At 37.9% G+C, this 26,321-nt stretch overlaps 1 protein-coding gene across 1 annotated transcript; it reads left to right on the top strand.

Annotated features, from left to right (window-relative positions):
• Positions 1-291: 291 nt before the first annotated feature.
• On the top strand, positions 292-24,663 carry cdc40 (cell division cycle 40 homolog (S. cerevisiae)). The gene is made up of 15 exons (XM_007255653.4): positions 292-506; positions 2,504-2,590; positions 2,696-2,825; positions 5,620-5,706; positions 5,789-5,928; positions 6,035-6,131; positions 6,292-6,431; positions 8,404-8,478; positions 9,485-9,530; positions 10,668-10,769; positions 11,494-11,609; positions 12,410-12,543; positions 22,369-22,445; positions 23,532-23,676; positions 23,937-24,663. Exons 1-15 carry the CDS (start codon positions 324-326, stop codon positions 24,112-24,114), a joined length of 1,737 nt encoding a protein of 578 aa, XP_007255715.3. The 5' UTR covers positions 292-323; the 3' UTR covers positions 24,115-24,663.
• The last annotated feature ends 1,658 nt before the right edge of the window (positions 24,664-26,321 follow it).

Genomic DNA, 26,321 nt, shown 5'->3' with positions numbered 1-26,321 from the left:
TTCTTTCGTATTTTACAGTTAAATACACACTAGGGTAGCACGGTTTGACAAGGTAGCACAACTCGGCAGAACACGGCCACCTTAGAAGTCCTAGCAGGTGTATAAACACTGTGTTTCTCCAATAAACGCCTAACAATAGAAATATATATATATGACAATATTACATTCCTACATATTCTTTATATAAATGAGTGTATTTTTATTTCCGTATCCCGGGGTCCCATCGTTAAAGTGTTATTGACTGGTTTTATACCTTTACCTCTCTCTCTATCAGCGCTGTGAGATAGCCAGGACCCTCCTGACGTCACCCAACAACACTGAAGATGGCGGCGGTGCTCGGCTCCCTCGTTGCGTACGGCAGCGATTCCGATTCGGAAAATGAACCTGAGTCCAGCACGAGCCCGGAGAAAACACACCCGGACGCAGTGGCGCATCTCCAGCCTCTGAAATCCGACAGAACGACGAGTCTGGCTGTTCTCAATTCAGCGCCCGAGGTCGCTGTGAAGGTACGCCGGCTAGCTGCTAGCTAGCTCAGCTAACATAGCGCTAGCTGCTGTAGGCTAAATCCGCTAGACCCGGCGAGGTGGCGGGTAAACTGGTGGTAGTTAACCTAACGCTAGTTTAGCCATGTAGTAACTGAGTGTTTCTCAGTCCTGGTCCTGGAGTTTTTAGTATTGTTGTTTTTCTCTGGCTGGTAACAGTGAAATAACCAATACACACATACACACACACACCTTAACGGTCACTAATGCTCCGCATGGAGCTTCACTAGTCTACTGCAAATGTACAGTAAATACATTTTAAATTTCAGGGACGACGCACTTTTTAGACCCGCGTTACGCCGGCACAGGCGTCCGTGTTAGAGCTGGTTATTTGGCACTTAACTTCTGAGCACAGTGTTTATCTATTGATTTAGCGTTGGCGGCAGTTAGATGACGAGAATGTGTCTGACTTCAAATGTGCCGGAGATGTGCTTTCCTTCATTCTCTTAAGCCCTATCTGGACTGGATTCGTTTCTCAAGGGGTATCTGTGAAAAAGTATTTCAGTGATGAAACCCCTGCACTCTCTTGGACTGCATTAAAAAAAAAAAAACACCAATTTTTTATTTATTTTTTTTTTTACTTTTTCGGTCACATGACATTACGTTCAGTATATATGGATCTCCGTGGAAACGGGCGCCCAAAGTGTTATTACGGTGCGTGGCACTGGAGTTCCACGGAGGACCACGGAGTTCAGCAAAAAACAGTAGGTAATTCAGCCTGTAATATTCAGAAAAAAACACAGTTGTTCATTCCAGCTGGAAATAAAATCACAGAGGACCGGCCATAAAAGAAAAAAATACTCCAGAACCCCCTGAGAAACGAATACTGTACAGATAGGGAACTCTGTGGTAGGGTAGAGAAATGCTTGCTGTTAACTATGTGTTTGTTTACACATAATGGCAGTCTCACTTGACCTGTCTCCATTCAGTGCATTGGTTGTGCATGTCTGCAGAAATTAGTGATACTACTTATGCAAGTTACAGTACACACACATGCTCCTGGCAGTGCAGGCTCTCAGCAGCATCAACGTAGCAGAAGGTTTTACAGAATGGTTATCTGTGTGTGTATCGTGGTGCTGCTCCTGTGGCAAGTGAAAGCCTCCAATGAAGCCTCCAATGACACAGTACAAAAGCAAATTAGGCAAGTACACTCTCCTCAAAAATTATTGCAAAAGTGATTTAAATAACTTATAAATCTCTTTAAAAAAAACATTACTTGATATTAAAAGACCGATATGAGAGAAAAGATCAAGATTTCAGATTTTATTTACATCAGGATTTGATGCACAGTTCAGAAGATTCTGTCTAAACTCATCCATTTGCGTTGTGAGCAAAAGTATTGAGACACGTGACTCTCAGATGGGTTTTCGTTGATGCATTAATTACTCAAACAAAAAATAGACAGGCAGACCAAGACAAACCAGTTGTGACAGAAACATTGTGCATGCTGTAAAGAAAGACCCTAAAACAACTTTTGGTGACATCATATGGCAATAGATTAAATATATCTCTAATCTTGTGGGAATTCAAGTGAATGGGTGGTTTAATGGCTAAATCGGGGAGAAAAGCTATCGAATTGCATGTGTATGTATGTTTCAAAGTTTGTGTAGATTGATATGCATGACAGATCTCTTCTCCAATAAATGTAAGAAGAACCGCTCTCTTTTGCTCTGCACAGCTGACTGAGCTCTCTGAAATACTAATAGTAATAAAATTAAAGTGTAGTTTCCTGCCAGCATTGCAAATAATAGATAATGTTATCACTGTGATGCTGTCTCACTACTTAGAAATAAGATAATTTCAAGATTTCAACTCTGTTTGGACAGGTTTCTGTTGTGTTACCTTTAAGGCTCCACTAAACGTTAGATATCACACACCTTAGCTGGTAGATTGCATTTAAGGTTTAGGGAAGACTTTATAAATACTAAAGACAAGCACATCTTGCTGTTGGTTTCTTGCAGGAAGATGTTGAGACAGGCACACATTTGGATCCCTCACTTAAAGAGGTCAGCTACAACCCTACATATGACACCATGTTTGCACCTGAGGTAAGCCAACATGCTTATTGAGTTGAGTATTGTTTTTTTTTTTGCATATAGTGATTGTAAAGAACCTGAACATGTTTTGTTTCAAGTTTTTAACTTTTTTTTCAGTTTGGTCCAGTTAATCCATTCAAGACACAGCAAATGGCTGCGCCGAGGAACATGCTCTCCGGTTATGCTGAGCCTGCTCATGTTAACGACTTCATGTTCGAACAACAGAGAAGAACGTTTTCCACATTCGGTAAGTCCAAACTTGACTGAAGTTTAATATTGCTGATTATTTTACCAGTGCATTCCTATTTAATATTTTTGCATTTAGCATAAAAAAACTGTTGCAATCAATGTGAAAAGTATACCGTATGTCTAATTGTCTGTGTGCATCTTTATTGCACCTTTAAGGTGTAGCATTTGCTGACGCACACACTTGTTTGCGTGTTGTGCTGGGTGGTATGACCAAAAATATGTATTGCAGTCTTTTCAAGATTCTGACAAATCCCAGTATTTTAATTTTTATTATTTACTGACAGTTTTTTTTCCCCCCATGACTGGGCTTGAATATAGGTTTGTGACTTACTGTACTGTAATTACATATATCAAACACCCACTTACCCCTGCAGATAAATCACTCTTTACTAGGGGTGGGCGATATGGCCCTAAAATAATATCACGATATTTCAGGGAAATATCGCGATAACGATATTTTTGACGATATAAAAAAGATATTTTATTAATTTCAAGAAAACAGTATTGCAGAAAAAAAATTATGTCTAAGCTTTATTTAGTATAAATGCATTTCACACTTAAATATTACTTTTTTTTGCCTTTTCAAGACTCTAATGTAACAAATATCACAAACTCCTTAAAAAAATTTTTGCATGATTTAAAATTTTACCTGCAACAAATTATACTAAAATATTCTAAAGCTTCAAAGTCAACAGAAGAACAAATCTAAAATATAAACTAAACATACAGATGACAAATATATATATATATATATATATATATATATATATATATATATATATATATATATATATACATATATATATATATATATGCAAGAAATTTTGAACATTTAACTCCACGGATATAGGGAATTATCATGTGATCTGTTTGATTTTCAGACGCTTTGGGTTGAGTGAGGAGTCGACTCACTGAGTGAATCTATTCACAAGTCAATGATCCGTGATTCAAAACATTGTTTACAAGCTCAAGCGTTGATAGCCGCAGAGCCACGGAGAAACTCAGACAGTGGATTAAACTTAAACGCGAGTTTCTGACTGAAATAAGGACTCTAAAGTTAAAACGTGAAGGAAACAGAAGCGCACATTATTGTTTAACAATATATCTAACCGCACAGCGATGACTGCAGTTTTTAGAAACGGTAGGATTACGAATTTCACATCGCTGAAGTAATATGTCCACTATTTTTCATTACTTGCTCGGTACCTTTGTGTTTGGCTGCGTTTGGTAAAGCCTTTCTTCTCAACAGTTTAAATTGGCATCATATCCTAAACAAATCATATCCTATAGCTAAACAAAATGCGATAATTCAGTAATTTATTTCCAGCGTTTGCTCTTTCTGTCATAGGGAGTGTATATTTCCAAAGCTGTGGCGATGTTTTGCTGAATCAGCGTAGACTTGTCTGCTTGGAGTAGCGTTACTCACACTGGCCACTGCAGTCACTCCGCGACTTTTTTGGCTTTCCTCGTACTGAACTGGGTGTTTCTGTTTTGATATTATGCGCTTCGGACATACCTTACATATTACAGTGTGTATCAGATATTTTGTCACCAAATCACTGCCACACTACTTAACTGGCTCTCCTATTCCGAACGGGCTTCTCCACAGCAGAGCCACTTTCTGACATACTTGTTGCTGTGTCCAAACGCCCCACGTAATGAACGTACGCCACACGCGTAACTGTATGACGTACATACGTAAACAACGCAGAATACCGCTAATATCGCGATATTTATTTTTTTGTACCGTTTTAAAAATTATACCGGTATTATCGTGAACGATACGGTATAGTACACCCCTACTCTTTACACTGTTATCCAGGCTCAAAATAGCACCACACCTCATTGGTAGAATCTGGAGAGCCCTGACATTTAAAAAGAGGCATTAATAAATTTAAAACTGCAAGATGCTTATTAAAAACCAATGTTTACATCCAATAGCGTAGGTAAATCTCTGGACGCCCCAAATCATGACTTTACTTTAAAGATGGCGGTGCCTGGAGATTTACCTACGCTATGGGATGTAAACAGTGGCTTTTAAAAAGCTTCTTGTGCACTTTTTAATGCCTCGTTTTAAATGTCAGGGCTCTTCAGACACTGTGCATTAATATTATCCTTTAAGCTACAGTATTAATACATTAAAAAGGGCTATAGTTACTGCTCTTGAACCTTTTTTGCCCCTTGTATCCAGAGTTTTAGGTAGTTTTATCACTTGTGCTGAATAAATGTATCCAATTTTGAGCTTGTCTGGGGGGCGGGCAGAACTTTTTTTCTGAACTGTGGAATGATTGCATTATCCCATATGAAATAATTATTAGTTGCGAAAGCTTTAGTTGTTTGCTGTTTTTTATTTTATTTCACTTGGATGAAAAACTTGCGTAGTGAGAAACAGCAGCAGGAGCTCTTTAGATAAAGTGCTGTTCTCATATCACATAATGTTTCTCTAGGTAGGACGGAGTGAGATGAGCGTTTGACTCCACAGAGCTAAGCTGTCACTCCAGTGTGTCAGCTTGTTATACTAACTGGCTGGCGTTAGCTAGCAAGCTGTACTAGTATCCCTTTTTAGCAGTGCTGTTCTACGCAGTGGTATGTGAAAAATGCATACTGAAGGGCAAATTAAAACTAGTATACTATAAATACTAGTGGCATGCAACACACAGCTTGTATAATCTCTAAAGGAAAGCCATTTCAGCAGAATATGACATTTGGGATGGGAAGCCCTGCAGCATTGAGCTGTGGATCAGAACTGATCATACAGTATCACTAATGCCTTTGTATGCGGTGTCCCTCAGGCTATGCATTGGACCCATCTGTGGACAACAGTCAGCTCTCTTCAAACAGTTATATTGGAGCAGTGGATGAGGCAGAGAAAAAAAAAGGTAGGAGTCATAATATTATTATTTTCTCCTGACACTGTGGTACTCTATGAGTGTACAAACTTTATTCTTCTGGTTTTCACAGGTCTGACTGTTTTTGAAGCTGGCCCAAAGAAGGGAGAGAAGAGGAAGAAGGTAAAAGGAGGGGATGCATCGGAGATTGACAGCTTCTTGGGACCCTGGGCCAAATATCAGGATGAAAAGGATGTTACCAAACCCTCAGAGGTCAGCTTTTGCATATGTTTGGTCAGAAAAGCTGTTAAGAGTGGCTTCTTTGCAGCCACATGCCATGTAGTTTCTCTGCTTGATGTCAGTTTTTTTTGATTGGCAGGAGGAGCAAAAAGAGTTGGATGAAATTATAGCAAAGAGACAAAAGAAAGGAAGGAATGAGGAAGAAGCACCTGCAGAGGAGAAGACCATTCTACACGGTAAGATATTGTTTTTCAATAAAGCATTTTTTCACCTGGGGTTACGATGCTTTGGTGTTGCGTTCTAAAAGACATTTTGATCTACCAGCAAGACTTTGTGTTGTATCCCTTGACCTTTTTCTTTGGTTGAAGAAGCTGATTTGTGAATTTGTTCCTACAGTTAAAGAAGCTTACGACTACCAAGGCCGGTCTTACCTGCACATTCCACAGGATGTGGGTATTAATCTGCGCTCAGCAGACATACCAGAGAAGTGCTATCTGCCCAAAAAGCAACTGCATGTCTGGACGGGACATACAAAGGTGAGGAGGGTGTCTGTGGGTGTTATGGTTGATTTTTTTTTTTTAGCATAAGACATGAAGGAAGATACTGAGGTGACCTCCGTGACCTAAGGTGGTTATAAAAGAAATTGCGTTTGCCTGTTTTTGGAAGAAAGTGGAAAAATTCATTGAAGGGTGATATTTGAGAGCTGATAATTTGGCATCGGGTTATCTTTTCAGGATAGAGAATTAAACTTTCACTCTAGTCCTAGAAGTAGAGGAAAAATACAAAATATGGAGGGTCACACTGACCACTGGTTTGTCTGAGGGTGTTTCCTTAATATATTTATATTGGATTGCATTTAACAAGGTAGCACAGTTAGCACCATTTATAATAGCATTACAGTACAACTTTTAAATAAAAGATACAGTCATAATAATAATAATAATAATAATAATAATGGCATTTAGTACTTTTATATCCTCTTTATGTTGAATGCCCAGAAGATGAGTGTTTTTTAAATGTTTCGTAATAAAGAGCTTCTGGTCTTCACAGTAAAACTAGCCAACCTTCTAAAAATGATCTGTTATAGTAAAAAAAAGGAACAGTGCCAAACTATGCTAATGATATTTTGCCGATCACATTTACTAAAGTGAAAACAAATCTGAATTAAAAAAAAAAAAAAAAAACCTGCCCAGTGAATGAATACCTGGATCTCTGGTTCAGCCCTAGGTCTTCTTTTTACAAGAAGATCTGTTTGTTGACTTCCCTGTAAATTCTACACGCTGTATGCATCTGTTTTATCAGCAGCTCACTTTAATCACAAGATAAACTAGAGTACACAATGGTAAGAGAGGTTTGGAAATGATAAACTAATGTTTAAGATTAAGCGCAATGAAACAAAAAGCACACCATTGTGATTGATATTTAAGGCATTTATGCTGAACAGAAATTCAACACTCAGTCCTGTGTGAAAGTGGTTTCTTTCAGTAGCTGTTTGAACCCCTCTTGGTAGTGACTGGAACCAGACACCCTCTGTATATGTTAATTGGTGTCACAACACCATGGAGGTATTTTTACTCACATCTCTTTGCAGAAGTGCTTACTTAGCTCAGTGAGAACTGTAGGCCTCCTAGCATGAATGTTTCAGGTCACGCTACAGCATTTCAGTAAGGCTTGGGTCGGAGCTAGGATCAGATCATTCTAGATCATTTTTTTTATACTGTGCCAGACTTTCTTTCAGACTTGCTTGCGTGCTCTGGAGCTCTCTCTACTTGTGTCAGCCAACTGTAGATTACCATGCATATAGTAAACATGATCTAATTCATTGTTAGCTAGTGTTACTGTAGTTAGATTTGCTAGACTTTGTAGTACCCTACTTAATTTATTCTCTGTTCAAATTCTGTTTAGTTTCTTCCAATTTGTTTGCATGTGTTTTCTGCAGTCATTGGATTAGTGCTTTTGTATTCACTCTGTGCACTCTCAGCCTTTTTTTTACGGCTCAGTGGAGGTAAATGTCTCGATCTGTGACAATCTGTCTTGCTCCCTCACACTCACATTGACAGTTAGCTTGGCCCTGAAGCACTGGCCCGTATTTATTAAGTGTCTGAAGCTATTGATCTGAGATTAGTTCCACCTTTCCTTATAACTATTCATTAGCGAGGAGTTGTCTGCCAGCACAAATACATCAGCTTTTACACAATGTAAGGGTGCCCCATTTTGTGATGTCATGTGGAACACCCTATTGTAAAATGTTGCTACATTTAAAAAAAAGTTTTTATTTAATGGTTGTAGTCTTATAAGTATTGCAACATCTCTATGCTGATCTTAAGTTAGCATATGATAAATATTGTCCAGACATTTATTTAATAAAATATCAACACAATAATTCATCTCTGCTTTCTTTGTCTTTAATAAAGGCCAAGTTTAAAATACTTTCAAAAGCAGAAAGCAACCTTGGAATCAGACTGGGTTTAATTGCCCATAAAAATACGTATTTTCTTATGTCTACAGGGCGTCAGTGCTATTCGCTTGTTTCCTGTGTCTGGTCACCTGCTGCTTTCTAGTTCTATGGACTGCAAGATCAAGGTATGTTTTGTTCAGCACTATAATGTAGAGCAGGCTCACCGATTAAGCAAAATCACCTCTGTGGAAAATAGAAAGTTTTCATGTTGTGTTAATTTTGGTAGCATTTATTTGTAGGTGATAAGAGGGTAATTGACACATTTTTAAACACAGTTGCTCAGAATTGTCTGTGACTGTTTTTCAACGATTCTTGCTCTTGTGAGTGTAACCGCTTTATCAGATTACATGATATAAAATTCCTGGTCCTGCTGTGCTCTTTTCCAAGCATTTGCTTCATGGGAAGAACAATTTGGGCAGTAACTGAATAAATTGATACTTCACTATTTAGATGTTATTTATATTTGAGACAAGAAGACTCTGGAAAAGGGCATATGATCTTCTTTTTTTTTTTTTTTTGCTTAAAGTTTATGAATGAACAATCTGCACACAGAATGCTCTGTATTGAAGGTGGTCGGACGTGATTTCTTGTTTTTTTTCTAAAGAGAAATTAGTGTACAGCAGTTTTAATAGTAATAAAATGTGACATTTGCTCACATAAAATTGTATAGTACAGTGGGAAAGTTCAGAGAGCTCAGTGCAGATCTGTGAAGAATGATCAGTGTTTTACAGATCAGAAGTACTAGAAATGTGATTAGGTGATCAAAAATCTGATATTTGATTATCTGGTCTACAAACTATTGTATGCAAGCACACATTTTTTGGTTGTCCAGGCACTCTGACTAAGATAATATACAGTAAGCTATTGACTTTGTATGAGACTTTAGACTGTCTGTTTCAAGCCCAGTGCCATTGATTTTTGGGGTGGTGTTCTGGTCTTTATTAAAGCAGTAATGGCAAATGGCTGAGTGGCAATCTGTGCACAGCTCATCTAATTTGATCTGTTCAGTCATCACAGCTCTCAGCATTGCTTTTGTGACTAAAACCCCTGTGTAAATACAATCCAACCATCTGCCTTTATTTAATTAAGATTTATTGCCTGGTTTTTAAAGCTTGTCTTTTTGTCTTGTAGCTGTGGGAGGTGTACAGTGACCGGAGATGCCTACGGACATTTATTGGTAAGATCAGTCGTTCTGCACTGCTTTTACTGAAGGGTTTAATGTATTGATTGAATAACACGAATGATAACAATTTAGGACTGGTACTAAAGCAAAAAGCTCATCCCTACTATTTCTTACCTACAGATACACTGCTTCAAATGTGGCGATTTTACGTTTGTGTATGCTGCTTGAAATAAGCAACTGATGAAACTTAGGATGAGAATGGCCCTCTGCCTTTGTTTCTCACACTTTCACTATCTGGTCTGTTTATTGAATGTTGTCAGAAACAACTGGAGGCTTTAGTTTATTCAGGCTTTATGAGCAGAGAAGCGTGACAGAAACGTAACTGAAGCAGGGAACAGTATGGGCAAAAATGACGGGCCACACAAATGTGAAAAGTACAGATCAATCAGATTGATACAAATAGCAGTTTTAGGGACCTTACTTAAGGCTTCATAATTTTAAATGCTTCTATCAAGAATTGTATTATCATTAATGCAGAAAGTGAAATTACCCCAGTTACTATTAATTTATGACTGAGAACTTTCATTCATTGCACATTTGCTCATGAATGTTCCTTTTAATACAAAGTCTTTTAAAGGTGCTGCTTGTGTCCATTAGTGTTTTGGTGTAATTGCTGTGAAAATGGATCAGCACTTTTTGCTCTGTGAATGACTTTTTCTCACTTCCACATTGTAAGTGGGAGCAGGAAGGCACAAGTCTTTAAGGTGGTAAATTTGTCGTTAACACATCTCAGCATCCCCCCAAAGCCTCAGTGGTACCTGCAGGGCTGCTTGCTGGAGGCATCATTAGTGAGCGCTGCTGCCTACCGCCTGCCAGAAAGTCTGTGTGATACGACTATTGCCCTGGTTACAACAGTCAGGCCATCAAAAACATCTTGATGCCTGGAGGAAGTGGCCAGTGGAACATTTGGTCTTGAATAACTGTCATCCATCACATTTGATGTACAAAAAGAACAACAGAGAGCATCTCCCTTCTTTAAACTAAATTATTGTCTCTGTTTGTTTCCACCATATTTTCTTAAACCTAATAAGTAAAAAAGCTAGCTATTTCTATATGTCCCTATATTTCTGACAATTCTTTCATCTTGTATTGTTGCTTTATTTTCTTACTTACTGTATTTTCTTTCTGCAGGTCACAGTAAGGCAGTGCGTGATATCTGTTTCAATAACTCCGGTACTCAGTTCCTCAGTGCTGCTTATGATCGCTATCTCAAATTGTGGGATTCCGAGACTGGTGAGTGACACTTTCTCACACACACACACACATACTCACGTTAGCTCAAACACTCAGGTTTTGAAAGGGGTAAATGTTTTGCATGCCTCACTAGGTTCCCGCTAGGCTTTTCAGCAGTAGACTTTATCTGCAATCTTGTTGTGGAGAGCTGCAGTCTTGTATTAAAGAGACTTGCATCTGGATTGCAGGAAAGGAAAGGTGCTGCTTATGAAAAACCTGCTGTTATTCTGATGGTCAGTCAAATTCAAATCCAATGCAAAGGCAAACATTTTCCAGCACAAAGTAACAATACTGTGTTTGTGTTGACCTTATAGCTGGGACCATAAACTAAATAACAAAATACACAGACAGCCTCTGCATGTGTGGATTGCTTACTCTGCCATGTTTTAGCTAGTGCGTTATCACCTATTAAAACAGTTTTATTTTTATAGAGACTCATAAGCCTGTCCCACTCTCTGCTCCTCCACCAGGGGGAGACATGGACACAGGGCAAGCGGGGCTGATTCTAAATCACACTCTTGTCACATCAATACTCTCATTAGCACTTTTATTGTCTTAACTCAGCCTGTTCTCAATGCATGCTTGCTTGACAAGGCTGGATCTTTTACCCCTGAACAGGTGAAGAACTAGTAGGATAGAAAACTGCAGCTATAGCTTCTGCTGTAAGTGGTTGGAGGATACAAGTGTGTGTGTGTGCTTCTTATGGAATTTTCTCTGTGTTTAGGTCAGTGCATCTCCCGGTTCACAAACCGAAAAGTCCCCTACTGTGTAAAGTTCAATCCAGATGAAGACAAACAAAACCTGTTTGTTGCTGGAATGTCAGACAAGAAGATTGTGCAGGTAGGTTTGCATGCATCAGAGAGATTAATTTGTTATTGCTATAATTAATTTGTGTCCTGTTTCTGAGTGTTAGATTGCCCCTTTACACAAACACAATTAAACTCACACTGAGAGAGGGTCTGGCCTTGTTTTAGGGACCTCCTCATATTGTTGCACACAAACTTAATTCGAACTACAAATTTGCAAAAGCTTTGTTAAAAGTAATTTTGCTTGAATACAAACACTTATGTTGCAAGGAATAGAGCTTTTTTGTGCTTTGTATTTCACTGTGCTGAAGCTCTTTCAAACAAGCAGCTGTTCTCTTATGAGTAGATTTTTATCCATGCAGGACAGCATGAGACATGCAATCATCACCATGCTCTCAGTCAACTTGCTCCACAAAGCTGGGTTTGTTACAGTAAACTCCCTCCAGAATTATAGATGTCATGTTACAAAATGCAGCACTGGGAGCAGACAGCTTCCACACACATTGGGGTCCGCATCAGAGTCTACTTCTACTGCTCTTACACTTGAATAAAAGTACAAAATCCACAGAGCATGTGTTGTCTATGCCAAAAGCAAGTTTCAGATCACAGTTCAGAAATCATTGACTTCTACTCTTATTTCATTTAATCTCATTTATCCTACACTTACTAGAATGTCATATTATGCACATGTATTAATTACTATTGTGCTTACTGATGGCCTGCCCTACCGGTCTAAATTATCTGTAAAACATCACACTCAACATCATAGAACAAATACACTGTACTGTATATACATGTCTACATATATGTCTACATATATATTTTCCTTCCTAGTTTGACATCCGCTCAGGGGAGGTGGTTCAGGAATATGACCGTCACTTGGGAGCTGTCAATACAATCACGTTTGTGGATGAAAACCGGCGCTTTGTCAGCACCTCTGATGATAAGAGTCTGCGTGTGTGGGAATGGTAAGTTGAAGATACATTACCAGCTCATTTTTTTGCTGTTCATATTGCTTTTATTCCCTTGTTATACACAAATGTGTAACACTTAATGCCTGCCTGCTGAGTAAACCATGCCCCAGAGGGTTAGTCTAGATGGGTGGTTTGGAGGGGCACGGTGTTTCTCCAGTTGGCTCACAGCTACTTTTTCTTTACCAAATCTGATATTTTGAGATTAAAAACATGCCATCTGATCAATATCTATTCAGTATTTTTGGTGCTCACTGTTTGTGAATTAGCATCAGTCTAGATTTTCAAGAAATTGAATTTAATTAAATTTGGCTTTTCCTCTGTTAGCTGATCCAGTCATTTGTAATGCCTGATACAGACACTATCAATTCCAATATGCCCCCTCTGACATAGGACACATACGGGCAGTTTCCCAGACAAAAATATAGACTAGTCTTTGATTACACAGCATTTTGAATTGATTTCTATTTAAAAGAAGATATATTTTAAGATAAAGCTTAATCCCTGTCTGGGAAACTGACCCATAAGGTTACTATTTGTCTCTTTACATGACAGTTCAAGCTCCAGCCGTCTACCTGGATTTGTTCTGTATAAGCAGTTGTTTGAAAGCCGTGTATATATAGATTTTTGTTTTTTCTTTTAAATTGAGGATTTTTTTTTTTTGAATATTTATTTGACTCCTTTTTTGTTGTTGGTGAGATGTTTATTTATTTATTTATTTTTGCAATGTGCCAATCACTGGGACACATGGGATTTTTTTCAGAAATGAGCATGTTCCCTAGCTAAATAAGCTTAGATCAGCCTCTTGCACACAGACATTTCTGGATATTGAATATTAAAATTAGTTTTCTTTTTTGGTAGGTTTTGAGAGCTCTCTGGAGGGCTTGTATTTATGAATTGCAATCCCACAAGCTTGTGGTACCTTTTTCTTTCCTTTTTGCATTATAGGCCTGTATAGTGCAGCTAAGATGGTTCACATATACTAATTAGTTGTGGTTTGTACAGTGACTCTGAATAGTAATAGGTCTGCATGATTTAAAAAAATTAGGGATGGGCCTAGCAATGTTCTTTTCGAGAGAAGTAGCTTTTTATGTGCAAACCTGCCATGTACATCATTGTTGTTCAGTGTTCTCCTGAACTCAAGAAGTCAAATTGAGAGAGGCCTTCAGTTGGTTAGATGTTACATTGAGGGTCGACCTGGGGAAGACAACAATCGTCTTAAATTTTCTCTGTTGGGCAATTGGTGGAGTCCAAACCCTTTAGAGATGGTTTTTTAACCCTTTCAGCCTGATAAGCTTCAACAACTCTTTCTCCTTTGTTCATGCTATGATATACTTCCACAAACATGTGTTGTGAAGAGAAGACCTTGATAGATCCCTGTTTTTTTATTAAAACGCGGTGCACAAGCAGATTATTGTCCTTCCATTGATAAAAAACAACTGACTCTATTTTCACCTTCAAACTAACTGCTGATTCTAGGGATTCACATACAATTTACCACTCGCACACATTTATTATTGGAACATTTTCCTCAGTAAATAAACGAATATAATAGTATAATATTTGTCAAATTTTCAGGCTTCTTGTAGTGATGCAGGCTTGCAGATGGAGAGAAGTCATGAACAGGCTAATGTATATTTGAATGTAGTAGTTTTTTAAATAATGTCTATAATTTAATATAGTTTTTCCATTTATCATCTTAACCTAAAATACACAGCTAAATGCCTTTCATCCAATCCTACACTCCAAAAGTTACATATAAAACAAGGGGTTTTCATTATTGCTAAATGCATATGTAATCAGTTCTGGTTGAGTTTGGACAGCAGGGTGAAATGGAGCACAGGGCAGGAAGTATTGGTGTATCTCTAAAGACTTTACAGGGGAAATGAGCAGGAATACTTCTGCTTATTGAATGCCAATTTTTTTCTGCTTTACTACAGATGCCACCTGGCTCTATGATTGGACAGGCACTGAGTGTGTGTGTGTATGGGTGTATGAGGGAGACTATGGGCTCGAGGGTGTTTGTTCTTTATTTTCCTACGGAAGCTGCTCAGATGGAGGGATTTGAGAGCTCAGCAGCAAAGAGAAGATGAAAATATGCAGAGAAGGGAACAAAGTGAGCAGTAAGGGAAGAAAGGGAGAGATCTGAAAGCAGTGGAGGGAGGAGAGACGATGGATGATGAAAATAAATAAAGGCAAATCAGGGAGGGAGAGAGGCTGTTCATGTTCGGAGAGATTGGAGGAGGAAGTCAGTGCAGTGTTGGTAGTAGTAGTTGGTAGTTTTCTTCTCTCCCTCTCTCTCACGCTTGCGCGCACACACACACTACGTTGTCTCTTGTGTGCTGGCTCACTCTTGCTCCCCCCGGTAAGGGTTATTTTTGGCTGGTAGTCTTGTCTAAAGGGATTTGTCCTTTGTGTTCAGTGTCTAGGATTGCTCAGGTTTCAGTGCTGCCCCATTTTACAGACCTTCTCACCCTGAGTCCACTGAAGCCCTCCAGCTGTGGGTGAGAGGGGGAGAGGGAAAAGAGCATTCAGAGTGGTAGAAAAGGTAGAAATTCGTCTGCAGTGAAATATAATGGTGTGTTTTTCTTTGGCGAAGTGAATGGACTTGGAATCACTTACACACACACACACACACACACACACACCCCTCTCTATTTCCCATTTCAAGCTTCAGAGCTGTTGGAAGAGTAAAAGGAAAGTGCTTGCTTGCAGTAATTTCCTAGTCAGACCTTTGTAAAAGCTCAGGCTTTGTGCCTGTAAAGGTCTTACAGTATACAGCATAGAATCGTAAATTGGCCTTTTCAGACACTCAGGAGTATTGTGTTGTTTGAGTGTTTTGATCAACGGATGTATCTGGACAAATCAAGAAATTGTAATGTTTCTACCAGTTTAAATAATTGTGGTTGTATTGAGAAAAGGGCAATATAATGTTTAGGTGAGACTGCTCTACTTTAGAGCTGGGTAAAATAAAAAAAATAAAAAAAATCTCATATTGCAGTATAATTAATAGAAATGACAATATACACACTAACTATTACTAAAAAAAAAACTAAACAAACTCTTCAAAGTAGGCTGGACAGATTCTGTAACAGATAGATTAGTGTTAGTTTGTTACAGATGGTATTCCAGTGGCAAGTCTACCATCAGCTTTGCCTTGTGTAAACTATGGTATCATTTCCCATCTCAAGAATTCTACTTATTATTTAAACACGTGTACAAATGTTTTTAGCTTTGACAGCAGGTTTCATCTTTTCAGCTTGTTTACAGTGTTTTGCAGGAGGTCAGCCTCTGTTGTTTCAGTTTCTGTCAACTTCCTTTAAATATTTTGCTAGGTACTAGTGGCAAAAGAAGTCCATCTTTTTGATTACATTTTTTTAATGACCTTTTAAGCAATGAAACCTTTTTGCAGCTTCTGGTGTCAAGTTTAAAAAAAAAAAAAACTCAAAACAAAGGTGATTGGTTCTTGAGTTTTGCCAAATTTCCTAATGACTGTTCTTGGAATGCCCTCACGTAAGAAATCAACAAAAATGTATTTTGCCAAGAGTATTTTTCATAAAGCTGTGACCCTGATATCTTCATAACTTTGTTTTTTTTTTTTTTTTACTTTGTGTCAATCGCAAAGTAAAAAAACTCCTCTCACTCAAAGTTGGGTGCACATTGGTGTATTGTATGATATGTTATGTTAAAATATATTTTCTTTAGTTCCCACTTCCCTATTTTCCACCAATTGGCAAATATTTTGTGTTGAATATAATATACTGTATAATAGGGGTAAATGAAATGTATGATGAGTAGGGGTGAAACAATTCATCGAGTAATTTGGGTTACTTGATTAAAAAAATTAATCGAATAATTTTCTGTGCCTCGAGTAATCGTTTATTTAATTAAAAACTCAGCACGGGGTAATTCGCGCTTTTAATGTGACAACAAGCTCAGCATTACTCACCCGCACACAGGAAGAAGGAGCAGGCGGCGGAGGTTTTAGTTGAGAAGAGGATATTTTAAAGTGACGAGGGAAAAGAGCGACTTATAAATGCAATAAAAATGCAGCATTTTATGCTGGACAGCGTGTATTCGCTCTTGCCTCCCACAACAGCACATTTTAATGCTGCACCGTCTCAGCCGAGTACACGTTAGCGGTGGAGCCGAGAGAAGATTAATATAACTTATAACAAATCAGTGAGCTTAACCTTAATGTACCTTAACATAACGACAGCGCTGTGGAGTGCTGACTATTAGAAATACTGTCTACTGTGTGGTTAGTTTATAAAAACAGACAATTCTGAACTTAATACAGGCTTTATGTAAGTGAACACAGCGCTTTAACTATAATTATAAACTAATACACGTCACCAGCTTGGTGTGACGAATTCCCTATTGGTTTGATACTTAAAGAAATTGTTGAAAATAATTTGATCTAATTCATTAAAGTACTAAATATTGAATTATTATTATTCCTTTATTTAATTCTATTTGTGTTTGCAGTTTGGAAATGTATGTTATGAATTAAAAAATATAATATCTAAAAAAAGAGACCAATTGGTCATTCATTATTAGGTTAAATGTCTTGTTTTCTCTTGTGTATTTTTATAATATATAATATTTTATAAATATGTTTTATCCGATTATTCAATTAATTAAATAGATTTTTCATTAGATTACCCAATTACTAAAATAATCAATAGCTGCAGCCCTAATGATGAGGCAGTGGTAACCTTTGTGAGGATGGGAGCTGTGAGCTTACATAAGATTTAAAAAAGGCTGAACTGCAGCTGGAGGCAAAACCTTACTGGTCTTGGTCCTCTTCAACATATTTCTCCAAACTGCGGCCACACACATTTAGACAGGAGTCAAAGCTGGTCATATTCTAGACTGACATTTTCTTAATGTCATTTATTTCTGTGCCAGTCACCACTCAGAAATTGGTGGATGTAATGACATGTCTGTTATAAGCTATTACTGAGAACCTAGCTGGACTCTCTGTTCATTGCTAAATAGACTGTCATTTTAAACTAGACCTGCCAACCTGTGCACATTTTGACCTCATCCTAGTATGCATATACGGCTCCATCTTTTAAAGTACGCATATTGTCTGATCTTGTATTTTGCCCGTTTCAGTTAGATTGTCGCTAAAGATGATTTTGCCACTGAGCCACCGTGATTGATCTGTGTGTAAGTGGAGTACTTTTGGCCAATTAGAACGCTTCATTTTCACCACCTTTCTTGTCTAGCTTTGTCTAGCTTAGCTACACTTCAGTCAGAGACTTAATTAAGGATGGGAATTATGAGTTTGTCTGTGTGAGTGAGTGTGTTTTGGATGCTTGGGCTGTTTATCGTGTCCGGTTAGCGAGGAGTCAAGCTACCTACTGACCCATTCACTACTTTAACCCACACTTCATTTTTCTCTTAATTGTCAACACAGGGTGGCTGTGCTGAAGTTTCCTCTCTTTCAGTTAAACTCAGTAACTCAGAACATTGCATTATTTTAATAAAAAAAAAAGCATCAAAACTAGCCTGGGAGGTCTGAGGCATAAACCACACTAAACTATTACCTCCCAACAGGATAGGGAATACCAGCATTTAACAAAAATGTGTATAATAACAAATCTATATGTAATATTGTGATGATTAATACAGTTCATTTTTAAGTACAAGCTTAAGAAAATCTGCTAGGCCACATGCTTTACACATGCGTGCACATTTTCATATTTTTACTGGTATTTTTTAATGTTTTTGTTTGTTTTAAGTAAAAAAAAGCCTTAAATACAGTGGTGTGAGAAAGTGTTTGCCCACTTCCTGATTTTCTGACTTTTTGCATGTTTGTCACACTTAAATGTTTCGCAACAACAAACCAATTTAAATATTGGTCAAACACAACACAGGTAAACACAAAATGCTATTTTTAAATGACTGTGTTTATTATTAAGGGGAAAAAAAACTCAGACCTACATGGCCCTGTTTGAAAAAGTGATTGCCCCCTAAACCTAATAGCTGGTCGGGCCACCCTTAGCAGCAACAACTGCAACCAAGCGTTTGTGATAACTTGAGGTTTTTACAGCGTTGTGGAAGAATTTTGGCTCTACTAATCTCAATCGGATTCAGGTCAAGACTTTAACTAGGCCACTCCAAAGTCTTCACTTTATTTTTCTTCAGCCATTCAGAGGTGGACTTGCTGGTGTGTTTTGGATCATTGTCCTGCAAAACTGAAGTTCGTTTCAGCTTGTGGTCAGGAACAGATTGTCCTTCAGGATCTTTTGGTAGACAGCAGAGTTCATAGTTCCATTTATCACAGCAAGTCTTCCAGGCCCTGACGCAGCAAAACAGCCCCAGACCATCACACTACCACCACCATGTTTTACTGTTGGTATAATGTTCTTTTTCTGGAATGCAGGGTTTCTTTTACACCAGATGTACTGGGACACCCACCTTCCAAAGAGTTCAACTTTTCTCTCATCGGTCCACAGAATGTTTTCCCAAAAGTCTTGAGGATCATCAAGATGTGTTCTGGAAAAGTTGAGACAAGTTTTAATGTTCTTTTTGCTCAGCAGTGGTGTCATTTAGGAACTCTGCCATGTAGGGCATTTTTGCCCAGTCTCTTTCTGGTGGTGGAGGCATGAACACTGACCTTAACTGAGGCAAGTGAGGCCTGCAGTTCTTTGGATGTTGTTGTGGGGTCTTTTGTGACCTCTTAAATGAGTCAGCACTGCGCTTTTGCATTAATTTTGGGGACCAGACACTCCTGGGAAGGTTCACCACTGTTCCATGTCTTCGCTATTTGTGGACAATGGCTCTCACTGTGGTTCGCTGAATTCCCAAAGCTTTGGAAATGGCTTAATAATCCTTTAAAGACTGATAGATCTCAATTACCTTCTTTCTCAATTGTTCCTAAATTTCTTTGGAAGGGGCAAACACTTTTTCACACCACTGTATGTTGTTTGTATGTTTGGCCCATACATTAAACCCTAACTGATGTTCTTGTTCTCTGATGTACACGCATTTAGTTATTTTGGTCCTATGTGTCAAAAATACTGTTTTTTTTCCCCCCAACAGATTTAAGATATATAGTGTTTTAAGGTGTTATAAGCATTATATGATTGATTCTGTAATGAATAATGCTACAGAATAAAGAAAGAAGAAGGCCAAAGCCTGTATGTCAGTGTTTATTCAAGTCATTATGGGAAAAAATTCCTTGTGTGATCATTACAAGCAGGACAGCAAATTCACCAACCTGGCCTTTTCTGAAAAATTATAATCAGCACAGATGGTGAAGTACAGTAGAGGTCTGCGCGGGACTGTTTTTTTAAACCCGCTCCCGCCCGCTCCCGCGTCTTTTTGTCCCGCTCCCGCCCGCTCCCGCAAAAAAATCACTTCTTTTAATCCCGCTCCCGCCCGCCACATACACATTCCCGCCGCTCCCGTCCCGCAGTCCTAATATGAATTGAATTAATTACATTTAGTGCTTCAAATTTACATATGTATTTATTAAAACAGCAATTCAGTTCGCAGTCCAAACACATGCCATCAGGTGCATCAAGAATCCTAGAAGTGGATTAGAAGTGGATCTATATTATATAAAATAATAAATGTAAAAATATATAAAATTAAATTCAATTAGTTTAATTAATATTTGTATTATTATTATTAATAATAATAATAATAATAACAATAATAATAATAACAATAACAATGTTATTGTTATTATTATTATTATTATTATTATTGTTATTATTATTATTATTATTATTATTATTATTATTATTATTATTATTTTGCACCAGTATAGTAAATGTCGTCCTTTAAATTACACACCCCCCTCCCCCCCCCCCCCCCCCCCTCCTCTGCACACGCCTGCTGGAGATGCTGAAAATGTGTGTGTGTGTGTCCATCCTCCGAGAGATTTTTCTTGTGTTTTTTTGTTGCTTGCATGGGAATCATAGCGTGATTATTATAATTTTCTTAACTATTTATCAATTTGCGGGAGCGGGACCACATGTTAATGTGGTCCCGCTCCAGCATGGCCTGTATTGATTAAATTACCGCTCCCGCCAATAACAATTCAGTTTTGTCCCGCGCCGCAACATATTCTGACGGGTCCCGCGGGTCCCGCGGGACTCCCGCGGGAGTGCAGACCTCTAAAGTACAGCTCTTTGGATTGAATTTCATGCATTTTTAAAAACAGCACGCACAGTTCTGGCCCTCACAAGAGCATTTAAAATGAATTAATTTTAACAACGTAGAGTTTTTGGCACTGGAATTCTATAATTCTCTATAGAATGATTATATAATAAATGTAACTTTGACACACATTTCTGTACATCTTCACTGGCATAAAACAGTCGTAAGTTGACTGACCGCTTTAGGGACTTCCACTTCAGAGTGTTAAGTCAGCACAACTAACCCAGTCTTCTGCAGTGCCAGCAAAATGCTCACAATTCCTCCTTAAAAAATATGTGCAAAATTTTATTCCTTCACTGATTCTCTATAATATATAATTTTACAAAATGTGTCCCAAGTAGCCCAAAACTTTGCAATGCATGAATCATAAACGTGTTTTTTATTGTAGTACCTCTGTTTCTTCTGTTTATCACCTCTTTGACATTCATTCATTTTCAGAATTTCACAATATCAATGTAGCATACTAATAGCAGTAATTATTGTATATGTATATTGTTTATTTTTTACTCTTAATTTCTCTGACTATTAACTATATTTTTAGAAATGTATATGCTACTATGTTATGATACCTTACGTTTTTATATAATTAACCTTAGTTGAATTGTGGGCATTGAAGAACCCCATCTGGTTACTTTCGATTAAAAATTCTGTCAAAACAGAAAAGATGGTCTGATTTTACATATGTTGGTCAGTATTAATGGCTTTTATTATTTTGTGACCATGCCAATTTGATGGTATATTTTGTTAGACATGACATCTTAAATGGTGCTGAAGTCACATGACTCCTTATATTGTGTTTACAGAAATAAAAATGTTACTGCTGCACATTTTAAGGTAAATTGGACATTTTAAATAAGCTGAAAATATTTGTTTCTCACAACTCTGTATCTATGCTGTGTAAGAGTTACCCATTTTCCAATGTTATCTAATTATAAGTCACACTACAAAGGGGGTCATTTTTAAGATTTTTTAAGAAGAATTTTTGTTTGGATTTTTGATATCACACATCTAGGTTATTGGTCTTACTTTCTACATTTACTCAGCCCTAGAATCACCACAGCTAACAAGTTTGTGCACATAGATTTGTCCAAACACTCCTGTGCACCAGTGTTTCTTGCCAAAAGAACAATAGTTTTGTTGTTGTTCTCATACTTTACCTTCATCTTCAGTCATAATGATCTCACAAACATTGTGAGTCTCTTCCAAAATACAGATTTAAAATGAATTTCCATCTTTCCTGTGTTCATCTATAGTTCCTCAAACCCCAGTGGCTCTTTGCATATTTGAGCTGCCTGACCCTCCTGACTCTGAGTGGAATTTCAGTGTGACCCAGGCATGTGAACTTTACAGCAGCGCTATTTCAGCCCTGCACTTCATGTCTGTTGTGAACACAGTGCACTGCTGGTTACTAATTATACAACAGCAGCCAAATAATGCACAGAAAAACGCTTTTATTCAACATCCGTTTAAGATTTTTTAAATGCTTTCTCAGCTGTACCATTCTGAAAAAACACTATGTATATACTGGTTCTGTGTTAGTTATCAGCTAATAATAATGGAGGGATTGATGCATAGGTTTGCTCAGTTTTCAACACCCTAGTTTCTTGACTGTTAACAATATCTGTTTTGTGCTCTTTTTTTTAGGGACATTCCTGTAGACTTCAAATACATTGCAGAGCCCAGTATGCATTCAATGCCTGCTGTGACGCTTTCACCCAATGGTGAGTGTGTTTGCCGAAACAGAATCCTGTGCCACACACACGCACAGTCAACAACCTATCTTTTGGACATTTAATGCTTTGTAACTTGTACTGCCCAAAGTGAGCATTTGTGCATGTTTTGTTTTTAAATGTTATTGTCTCTGTATTTCCTGTAGTGTCCCTGTGGGGCATGTTGACATTTGTTCTTACACACATTATTTCCACCCTGCCAGTGAATAATTTATGAAAATCTGTGCAAGAGAACGACTGTTTCCATTCAAAGAGAGGCAAAATGCAGAAAGACAAAATGGCAAAGTGCTGTGAAGATAAACCTTCCCTTGTCAATTTCTTTCTTTGTCAGTCTTTTTCATTTTTGCCTTTTCCTTTGTGTATTACTGTTTCTTATGTACATAGTGGTACAGAAAGACGGCTGGATAATAGCCTCTCTCCTTGTCTTTGTTGGTATTTTGCAGCAGCAGTGAAAAGCACTGTAGGGTGGAGAAATAGGAGCTTGAATGTAGGGTTTGAGCCGCAGTTTCTATTTTTCCCTACTTTGTTTTCAGTAAGTGGTGTGCACATATGAGAGAGGGAAAAAGTAAGAGTGCAGCTTGCTTTCAAAGTGTTGTGTTTTTTTAATGGATGCAGGAGAGTTTTTAATGATTATCTAACAAATTAATTAATATGTGTGACTCATACAAAAGGCAGAAGGAGCCTCTGTCAGACGAGTGCTCAGAGATGAAAGCTGGCGTGATGCAGCTCAACTACGTTCAAGTACGTTCTTTAGCTGATCAAAGGGATCACAGCTTGAACAGAAAACAGTTCCTTTTGTTCACATTGACAGAATCATGTAGTTTTGGACAGGTGAAGTAAGTTAGTTTAATCCTGTTCTCTCATGCATTTAATGTAGGAAAGTGTTTATGTGGCTGTTATTCCATTGGCTTGTTCGTTTGGTTCTTTTTGTGGCCGGAAATTTCTAACGGAATGCGCTGTAGTTTGCTGGCTTAAACCCAATCAAAAGACGTGACTTGACGTGATTGTGATGGTTAAATTTTTTGTTTGTTTGTTGTTTTTGTACAATCCTCATATGTTTTTTCCTATTTACTATAGGTAAATGGCTGGCTTGTCAGTCCATGGATAATCAGATCCTTATATTTGGGGCTCAGAACCGGTTCAGGCTGAACAAAAAGAAGATCTTTAAGGGTCACATGGTGGCTGGATACGCCTGCCAGGTGGACTTTTCTCCAGATATGAGGTAAGTGTTTTCTTTAGATTAGGGATCTGGATATGTTTAAAAAGAGACCAATAAGAATTAAAATCATAGCATCTAAACCGATCCAGGCCATGTGTTCATTCATGTGTTCATAACCTGTTTGCACTTGTTTAGTCAGTTGGTCAGTATTTTAACTGATGCAGATTGCAGATTGATGTATTGTAAGTGGTTTTAAATATCATGATATTTTGTAACCTAATTATGAAATTGTTATTCCTTTCCTCCCATCCTTCTTACTCTAGTTACGTGGTGTCTGGTGATGCTGATGGGAAGCTAAATATCTGGGACTGGAAGACCACCAAGCTCTACCACCGAATCAAAGCTCATGACAAAGTGTGCATCAGTGCTCTCTGGCATCCCCACGAAACTTCCAAGGTCATCACCTGCGGCTGGGACGGACAGATCAAACTGTGGGACTAAAAGAAGACTGTGAGAGAGTTGGAAAGTGGAACAAAGAGCCTGAACAGCATCTTTTTGCCAACTCATCATGTTTAATGCTTGGCATTGTACTCTACTCGTCCTGCAGCCCATTTGCCCTCCCTTGGCTTGCCCTTCTCAGGATGTTTGGTATTGGCTTTGTACAAAGACTAAAGTTTTAAAGGTTATGGGCTGGCATCCAGCCCCAACTTCTAGTTCATTTTTTATTATAGACTTTCTCCGAGCTTGGAGATCTACTTTCCTGAGAGGTTCAAGTCTTTAATCTTCATTGAACAAGTCTGATCCAGATAATCAGTCCAGTTGTTGGTTAGATTTGGTCTCAGACAGAATGCTGTAAAAGAGTAGATCTCCAGTTCCTGCCCACTGCACTATTCTATTGTACACTAGCAGTGAAAGATAGGAACTTTGTGATTTTTCTTTCATTATTAATGATGTTATTGAGTACTGAGGCAATGTTTTTCAGTTTTAACAGATTCTTCAGTTTGTCATCAGATGTCTCTTTCTGAAGATAATAAAACATTTTATAAATTTTTTCAAGGGTTTGTAGTTATTGCTGGTAATCCAAGTCCAGTTTTTAATACTTGGTTTCTGGTAATGAGTCTAATGATATAGTTCAGCTCTGGGCCACCCATGTTAAACGAAGGACCAGAGTGTTAATCCTGTTCCTGGTGAATTTCTCTGTGCTGCCTAAAAGTGGCTAGAACTTCTGAGCTCTTGAATGTTCAATAAACCACCATAACTTGGTTCTGAAAATGTGGTTAGTGTAAAGAGGCTGTGTCAAAACATTCAAGAAAAAAAAATGCAATAACCTAAAATGTAAATATCTCTGTAGTTCAATTTGGAACCTGGGTACATAGTTCTCACTGTGAGGCATGCATAAGCCTTAAAAGTATCAGCAATCACTATGAAGAACGAAGGTTGGAATACAGTCAAAACTCACACATTCACTTTGGAATTGCGATCAAATCAGTATTTCTTAAAGCTTTATAAAACCTTAATATTTTTTTTTACATTTCTCCATAAATTGAACCTAAAACTTGCCTCTCACAGATATGTAATACTGGATTATTTTCCTCAAAAAATAAATAAACAACTCTTGTCTTATTTTTTTTCTGTGGTTCAGCATTTGTGTGAAAAACATTTGGGTCAAAAAAGTTTTGGGTCAAATTTAAGCAGAATTACAGAACATTCAAAAATTTTGTTGACTCACCAGTGTCCCTGTCTTACCTGTCTGAAGTAGTTTTAGGTATGAGGTGTACCACTTATGTCTAGGATGTGATGCCCACTGTTCATTTCAGTTCCATTTTAGAGCACAGCACAGATCACATATCAATAAATGATATTTTGTTAACTGTGGATTCTGGAAAGTTTATTGTGTTAATTCTTTTCTCAGTCCTCCATTTGTCATGGCTGATCATAATATCCTTCTGGGACACCTTATGTATGTGGTTGGCATCCAAGGAACAGCCTTACAGTGGTTTACCTGCCTTATGGACAGAACTTTTTTAATGGGACTTGGCCATTGGTGTTCATCTTGGGCAGAAATCACTTGTGGAGTACCACAGGGCTCTGTACTGGCTCCTATTTTGTTCTCTCTGTACATGCTTCCCTTTTAGACCATCTTCCGCAAGCATAAGATCTCCTACCACTGTTACGAGGGTGATATGCAGTTGGATCTTCCATATGAACGAGGCAACAATTGCTCCATACATGCAATACATGATTGTCTGCAGGATATAAAACATTGGCCTTTTTTTAACTGAAAATTAACAGAAGCCATTAACTTTGCTCACCCAGATTGCACTTAAATAATAGCGGAATCCATTTTTTTCTTATTCTGCACAGAAATTGACAAATAGATCATTTCTGTGGTCTGTGCCAGTTGCTATCAGCTCAAATCCATGTTAACTGTTAAGGATTTGGCAACAGTTATTCCTGCCCTGTCACCTGTGCAGTTGGTCTAAAATGAAGCTGTTCGATTCATAACTACAGAATTTATCTGATCGACCAGGCAAAATCGGAATCCTGTTTTATTGATATCATACTTAGTTTTGTTCTTTTATATTTTATTGATTCCTGCTACTTTTATTTACACTTGCATGTTTCATTGTTTTGTGCTTTTTGTTGTACAATACTTTTCTTTTACCCTTGTGATTTTTAAATGTGCTCTGAAAATAAACATGACCTGG

This window comes from Astyanax mexicanus, chromosome 1 (genome assembly GCF_023375975.1).
Source record: "Astyanax mexicanus isolate ESR-SI-001 chromosome 1, AstMex3_surface, whole genome shotgun sequence".
NCBI classification, from domain to species: domain Eukaryota; kingdom Metazoa; phylum Chordata; class Actinopteri; order Characiformes; family Acestrorhamphidae; genus Astyanax; species Astyanax mexicanus.
This window is presented reverse-complemented; position numbering and strand designations above follow the sequence as displayed.

What these genes read in the sequence shown, in the direction of transcription:
- cdc40 (XM_007255653.4), top strand. Translation starts at nt 324, where the DNA reads ATGGCGGCGGTGCTCGGCTCCCTCGTTGCGTACGGCAGCGATTCCGAT. An exon ending in TCTGGACGGGACATACAAAG is followed by an intron (nt 6,432 to 8,403) that starts GTGAGGAGGGTG and finishes TTATGTCTACAG; the next exon opens with GGCGTCAGTGCTATTCGCTT. An exon ending in GACTTTTCTCCAGATATGAG is followed by an intron (nt 23,677 to 23,936) that starts GTAAGTGTTTTC and finishes TTCTTACTCTAG; the next exon opens with TTACGTGGTGTCTGGTGATG.